This window comes from Alligator sinensis, unplaced genomic scaffold (assembly GCF_000455745.1).
Source record: "Alligator sinensis unplaced genomic scaffold, ASM45574v1 scaffold853_1, whole genome shotgun sequence".
In the NCBI taxonomy this organism is placed as follows: Eukaryota; Metazoa; Chordata; order Crocodylia; family Alligatoridae; genus Alligator; species Alligator sinensis.
In genome coordinates, this window is record NW_005842005.1 from 975,517 (window position 1) to 983,154 (window position 7,638).

Sequence of the window (7,638 nt, forward strand, 5' to 3'; positions counted from 1 at the left end):
CAGCCCCTGTTCCGCAATCGTGATCGGGGAGCAGGCAGTTTGGAGCTCCCTACTGCTGGGGAAGGGGCACATAGTCCCCACCCAGGCTCCTATAGCAGAGCCTGCCCCAGCAGCAGGTGGCTCCCAGGGGCAGGGAGCTATCTCCCGTCCCCTGGTGGACAGCTGACTGGGAGCAGATTTGGCTCCCAGCCAGGCATCTACATGAGAACTAATGCCAAGTAAATTTGCTACTTGCATTTGCAGGTAGCAAATTTATTCAGGATTAGAGAGATTTACTGTGAAGTAAGCATATGCACATGTAGACCCACATGTTTACTCAGTAAACTATGCTAATTCGCTGCTAAGCATCTTGTGTAGATGCGCCCGCTTTGGTGCCAGGGTGCAGTGTGTGGTTTCTTCTACTTCCCTCACACATTCCTACAAGGGCCAGCCACAGCCTGGCTCAGCCCTTACTTGGTACCAATAAGTACTCAGCTTATGTGAAATTCCTCATCAGTTACTACATGATCCTGTTTTCCCAGGCAGCTGCTTTGGTTTTCTAGCAACAAACAACTCTGGATTGATTTTAGTGCCACCTCCTGATTAACAAAATAATCAGGGAATACTGGGTAGTGTGTGCTGATTGTAAGTTCAGATGCAATATGTACTGGGCACGTTCAGCAGAGAGAGATGTACTGAAAAACTAGAGTGTATGAAGAGATGGTCTGCCACCTAAACCACTAGCCATCCACTTTTAGGAGATGTCTAGGATCGAGACTTCACTAACAGTAAAGTAACGGGTTTCATCTTATGATACTGCTGAGGAAAATGCTCCACAAAATACCTGTACCTCAAGCACATCGTTTTGACATAATATAGTAAGAAACTCCAGTTTTCGTTTGGTTTTCATTTATCATCTGAATTTCACAGAGGTCTTTTTAGAAAGAATGACAGTAAAAGTGTCAACTAATTGTTAGTGTATATTGTAAGTCTGCATGTCATGTGGGTGTTTTTGTTATAAACATAGTGTACAAACATCTGGAGATATTAACATAATTATTTTATATCTACTTCTCTAGGAACAGGACCATTTTGTTTTACTTTAATATTCTGAAATGTGCCAGCCCAATAGTTCTAATTAACCTACAGTGCCCTACAACACAGGTAAGTGACGTACAGAGAAAATGTTCTCCCTGCCATTTGGTATGGATAGTTTGTAGAAATGTATTGATTTACTATTTGCATTTTGTAGAATGTAAAATAATCCTATAGTCTAGGTATAGCACAGTGTACACAATTCACGATGACCAGGAGAAAATACAGGAAGGAATAGGATTGTGTGTTTTGGATGTAGAGTGGAAGAAATTCCTAAAATAGGCTAGGTCAGGTCTACCTAATTATCAGTCATAATCTAGTACAGTAAAAGTTCTGTTATCTGACTTCTTACAAGCCGGCGTGCTCCACTAACCGGCATGCCGGCTTGTAAGATAAAGTGAAACCATAAGTGCCCACCATGGCACTTCTGGTTTCTCTGAGGCCCCATGGCTCGGGGCAAAGCAGCCTGTGCTGCCGAGCCCCCATGGCCCGGGGGCATAACAGGCTGTGTGGGGCCTGCCTCCCTGTCCCGCACGGCCTGCAGGAGGGGCAGCAATGCCGTGGGAGGGGCGGAGGGACGCCCCAGACGCAGTGGGAGAAGCAGCGGCCAGGGCCACTCAATTAACTGCCATATTTTGTTATTCAGCATCCCCCATTCCCGGGGGATGCCGGATAACAGAGCTTTTACTGTACAAAGAACTGTGCAGCCATATAGTTTTTGTAGAAAACAGTTTTGACAGGCAACTGGATTTTTCTAAACTCATCCCTTTTTAACCAGAACACGTTCCCTTGCTTTCAACCAGCAGTAATACTTGTTGGTCCAGGCATATCACATGCATTCTGTTCTGAGGGGCTGCAAGTCATCAATACAGTTGCTTAATTTTAGGTGACCTTTTAGATTGGCTAATCACTTGTTGATTGTTAGATAATCAGTCTCCACTTTAGAGTGGAGGTTGTGTTGTGCTATGCAGATAGAGAATAATACAGCACTGTCTCTGAATTTGCTGGTGTCTTAAATTATGCTCTATGGCCACATCTACATGGAAAACTTAGGCTGATCAGGGGCGCAGACCTGAGAAACAATGACATTTCCAGCAGGGGATATGGAAGAGGACAGTTATCTTTCTCTTCTCCTTTGCTGCTGCAGTCTGAATCAAATGCTGAATCTCCATCCTCTACTACAGACCAGTTTTTCTTGGTTTCTCCTTGCAGTTGAGTTGAGATGTACCTCCCCTTCTACCCACCAGATGTGATCGGGATTGGGGTGCAGGCTGGGAAACTGTCCCCTCCCTGAGCAACTGTTTCCCAGCCCCTGCACCGATCAGCAGATTGGGGCACAGAACTGGGAAACTGTACTTGCCCGCAGCAGCTGTTTCCCAGCTGTTTTCCCAGCTGTTCTGCTAGAGGACAGTTTCTCAGCCCTGCTCCCTGATCTACTGATTGGAGTGTATGGCTGGGAAACGGCTGCTTGGGGCTGGGAAACAGCTGGTGCTCCTGGAACTCTGAAGGCAGAAGCAGTGAGGAGCTGGATCCTTTTTTTTTTTTTTTTTGGCAGAGCCTGCCCACCTCTCTCATGGCCAGGGAGTGAGCTGCTGGCGGGGTCTGCAGCTCCTGAGCTGCAGGGGTCCCTGGTCCTTCCCTCCATGGCAGCAGGTCCCCCCTGGGCAGGCTGCTAGCAGGCCAGGTCCTGCCCCAGCTTGGGGTCAGAGAAGAGTTGGGTTGGGCTGGGTGCTGCCTCCTAGCTGGGGCAGGACCCAGCCCTCTAGCAGCCTTCCCCGGGTGGCCCCAGGGGGCACTGCTGCTGCAGAGGGAGGGGCTCCCCACAGCTCAGGGCTTGCTTGGCCCTTGAGGGCCAGTTCCCCCACCCCCTGCTTCCTGAGCTGACTGGGACCAATTAATCTACTGCGTAGTAAATGCTGTGCACGTGTAGACAGTGACACTTTACTATGCAGTAGATTAGTCTACTGCAGAGTAAAGCATCTTGTGTAGATGTGCCCACTGTAAATCAAGCAAAGTGAAATAGGCACAAACAGTAGGTTGTTCTTAGTGATATATATATTTTAGGTATAAAATATCTCCCTCAAACTGGAAGAACATCTTCTCTCCATTCAAAAATTTGACAGGATTGATTTGGACGCTGTCTTGTCCTGCAGGTTGTTAACTCTCTGGCTGTATAGGATAATGATAAGGAACCATCTGTTCTTTTATGGCTTGCTCTTTAAATGAAAGAGGAAGCTGTTTTTTCTTTACACTCCTTTCCCTTTCCATGATCTCTGCAGAGGGTTGTGAGTTAGAAGAGCCAAAGATCTAGTCTCCATTAATAAAACTATGGCTTTATAAACAGGTGTAGCACATTTCACTGCCCAATTTACAATTGAAGATGCTGGTGGTTACAATGACAAATGTGCTCAGAGTAGCTGATTTTTCTGAACTAGGGTAAAATTAAATTGTCTTGAGTCCCAGCCTAATGGCTAATCCACCAGACAGTGGCACTGACACCAGTAAATTATTCTGTGGCATTCAGCCTCTCTTGTAGATTAGCATGATATCCCAGTCTGGACATTCCTTCAAGTGTTAATAATGTGAAAGAATTACTGAGAACTCTTGTGCAGCCTACCTTGGAGGTAACATTTCACTCATTTGTATAGCATCCCTCTAAAAGGAGGGGTCTGAATTGTATAGCTTGGCATGGCAGACAGAGTTTCTCAGCTTTTTTGGTGCCAAAGAGTTGCGCTTCAAGCTGAATCAGACCAGGTCAGAACTCAGGAGTACAGAGGTGGTGGAGGGGATTAATGGTTATATTGATCCAGTGAACAAGACCTTGTACTAAGCGTTTTCAAAGGCAGCCTACTTGTGGATATATTCAGTCATTCCCAATCCTCACTTAGTTTCTTATGCTGTTCTTGCTTATTCTGGCTTGATCTGGGGAGGTGTGAATTTTACTGCTGACACGTACACCCACCCAGTTTATTTTGAAACCAGTGGGAGTTCTGTAATGGATAAATGGCAATATAATGACCTTAATCTGGTTCACCTGACTATGGAGTGATATAAGCCTAACTTGACTTGGACAGCATCATGGAAAGCGGACTTGATTGAAGATACTTTATAGGAGGAGGGTGAAGTAGTTTTAGCTGCATCAGATTTTATTGATCAGAGTTATACAACTGCAGTAGAGAAAAATGCCACGTTTTGTGAAACCAGCTACTGCCCCAATGTGATCCCATACAGGGTTGCTTGTGCAGAGTGAATCTAAAGCAGACAATATTTTTTCACATATTTTCACTTAAAGTTAAAAAGAAAAATGAAGCCAAAAACCAAGCAAACAAAAAACTTCTTTAAATTTTATATGTCTACCAGAATATGTGGAACCTAACAAGACATATGGAGCAGTTGAAAGATACAGTACATGGGGAGTCATTTGAAATTGTCTTTTATCAAAAGGTTTAAAAAGTGTTTATCTAGAGTTTCTAAAGAAAAAAAAAATGACCTTGTCCCTTTCTAAATGCTACAGTAAGCATTTCTCCAAGCAGTCTGATCAAATGGAGCACTTTTATAGATGGGCATTTTTTGTCTTTCTGTTTTGATTGCATGAATCTTCTTTTTCTTCCAGTGTATCACAGGGCATTTTTTTTTCTTCCCTTACAGCTTTGTGTCTCAAAGTGCCCAGATAGGTTTGCAACCTACATAGACATGCAGGCTTCCTACAGATATAAACCAGATCAGTGGAATTACTACAGACAATTCTGCAAACCTGGTTTTAATAATCCTTGGAAGGTATGTATATAAATATAAACATGATGGATTCTTCTTTGAATCACAGGATTGTAGAATCATAGGATCAAAAGGGACCTAAAAGACCAACTTCTTGCACAGCATTGCTCCATCAAATCAGCATAGCTCCATCAAATCAGTGAAATAGGCCAATTTTCACCAGTTGGGAATGGTTCTCTATGTGGCTCAGGGATTTGTCAGCAATCAAACACATAACATTGTCAAATCTTTCACTGTTTGCAGAAGGCTCAGGTTAATGAGAAATATCTGCAGCTTCCCATACATACTATGGATGTTGGTGATATGGAAGCCGAGTTTATCCATTAGGTAGGTTTAATTTGCAGCGGTGCACATGAGATCAGGAGACCTTAGAGTTCTACTAATTAGCTTTTTTTAACCTAGGGAGGGAGTGTTTCTCTCTAAATCAGCAGGCATATGAGTAAGTCTTTTGCAGTTTCTTATTTAATATTTTATCCAGGAACATGACTGCATCTGTTGGGTAAAGTGGCTGTTTTGAAATAACATAGTTTTGCATTCAAACATATGTTAATGTTCTTCCCACATTAAGAACACCTTGCAAGTCTGACATAAGCCTCAAGTTAATTGGTCTAAAGATAATTTTCTTCTCTGAGAAAGAAACGGGCAAAAACACCTGCCCAAACACCCCTGGTTCAGATGTAGGTCTGATGCTATAGGGTTTTTTTCTGTTAGTGTCATTAGAAAAGGCAGGAGAATAGTCTATTCCTAATTTACAATCCTGCAGGGATGCCTGGGACTTTGCTTTCATCATGTGGGTGTCTGGCAGATGTGCTAATCAAATCATGCCAAGAGGTCAAGAAGCAATTTGGGACATTTTCTTGATTTTTAATAGTCCCAAGACTGAGTAGCATTTAGTGTTTTCATCAACCCCTTTCTGTTTTTCCCTTTGTCTAGTCTGTTGTCCAAGTTATACGTGATGAAGACTGTCCTTCGATGATCATTCCAAGCAGACCTTGTGAGTGGTTATACTTCTCAGGTTCATTTCAGCAGTGTTGGCATTCACATGCAAGCACAGTTCTGCTCTGGAAGCGACTCTGATGGTATCATGAACAGGACCCTGTGTTGTCTGTCAGAGACTTCTAGATCATTTTTTGACTGTCTAAATGCATATAGATGGTTTCTAGCTGCCAGCCATGAACATTCAGCCTGGGATCAGGTCAAACCAGCTGTTCCTGGTTTATTAATCATTGCCAATAATGAGGACTCTGCAGACCAAATCATGCCTTCTGAAAACAAGTGACTAAGCAACCCCCTTATCTTCATTGACTGGCAGGAGGGTGGTAAGGCCATACTAGGATTGCCAGCCTCTCAGTTGTTTTTTATTGACAATCTGCAATCTTTCTACTGATAACCAAACTTTTTTACTGACATATTTTTACTGATGTACATTTTTCCTAATGTAAGTGTAACCCTTTTGCCAGGCCCTGTACAAGGGCCAGATTCAAATTTAGGGGTTTAACACCAACCATAGAAAAACGTTTGGTTGTCAGTAAAAAGTTTGCAGATTGCAGATTTTACACAATGCCGTCTCTACCCGAGGGGCTTTTTACTCACTCCTACATCCTGATACTCCCAAGTGCACCCTGCACCATGGTTCCCCTCCCCCCTAGACTTAGCCCTGCCAGCCTACTCTCCCCATCCTGGCATGAACCCCCACCCACCACCCCACAGGATGTCTGAGCTACACAACCCCTCCCCATCCTGCCTGGACCATGCACCCCTACCTACCTGCAACCCAGCAGTATTACAAGCAGGGACCAGATGTAGCATGGTGTAACAACCTTCAGGTTCTCTGCAGGTCAGAACAAATGTTGTAGTGGGAGATGATTTGGAGGGTGTTACTAGGAAGCTCCAGGTTGTTACAGATGGGAAAGAGAGAGCTACAGAGACTCACATTGGCAACAAAGACCTGAAAGAGCTTCATGCAGGATGCCGCACTTTCATTCAGACACTAGGTAGTGCTGCTTCAACATCCAGCTTTGTTCATGAAGCTTCACATGGATCACAGGGAGCTTCAAACAAGGCTCCTAGTGTTTTTACGGACAACTCATTTTTGCATGAACTGTATGGACAGGCATTTTGGCTTGTTTATGGAACATCCATAAATTTATGGGCAGCTGGCAACCATGGGTAAGGGCATGTCTTTGGGGTTCAGATGATACATAAAGCCACTTAGGATCTGACCTGTTTTCTATAGCTGTGCTGGCCCTGCATGACTCACAAAAAGGGGTAAGAGATGTTTTTGTCACTAAAGTCAGATGTCCTCTAATACAGATCCAGAGGTCCAAATGCTGGTTCTAGGTTCAGGAATCTAGTTCTAGAATCCTGTTCTCTGTCCAGAGAGCAGTGGTAAAGTAAGACAGTGCTGCCTTATGCTAGAGTTGAAACACTGAGGAACAGTTTCCAGGTAAGAAGAGAAATCAATCATGTTATATCTACCCTGCTAAATAGCAGAGACCTGTCAGAAAAACAGATCAGAGAACTTTTAAAAATATATATTATTTTTAAATTTGATTTTGATTACAGCTGGTTTACTGTTGCATGTGAGAGAATTTTGTTTGTAAATAGTCACCATTTATTTAGAGTGTAGCAGAGGAAATAGGGTGTCCAGGGAAGAGAGAGGTGGAAGACAGAAAATCCTCTTCAAGAACGAACCCAGGACTGTGCAGCTGGCAGCTCATAGGCCATCTGGAGCCCACAAAGGTTCAGCATGTGGCCCTCCCCCAGCCACTGCTCCCCCCCACTGCTCTG

At 43.9% G+C, this 7,638-nt stretch overlaps 1 protein-coding gene across 5 annotated transcripts in view; it reads left to right on the plus strand.

Annotated features, from left to right (window-relative positions):
• The window catches only part of SLC44A5 (solute carrier family 44 member 5), a 191,274-nt gene that overhangs the window by 142,234 nt on the left and 41,402 nt on the right, over window positions 1–7,638 (plus strand). For all 5 annotated transcript variants that reach the window (XM_006021764.3, XM_025201818.1, XM_014519050.2 and 2 more), the window contains exons 5-7: window positions 1,059–1,143; window positions 4,723–4,851; window positions 5,782–5,842. In XM_006021764.3, coding sequence (XP_006021826.1) covers window positions 1,059–1,143; window positions 4,723–4,851; window positions 5,782–5,842 — 275 coding nt within the window. The remainder of the gene's footprint in view (window positions 1–1,058; window positions 1,144–4,722; window positions 4,852–5,781; window positions 5,843–7,638) is intronic.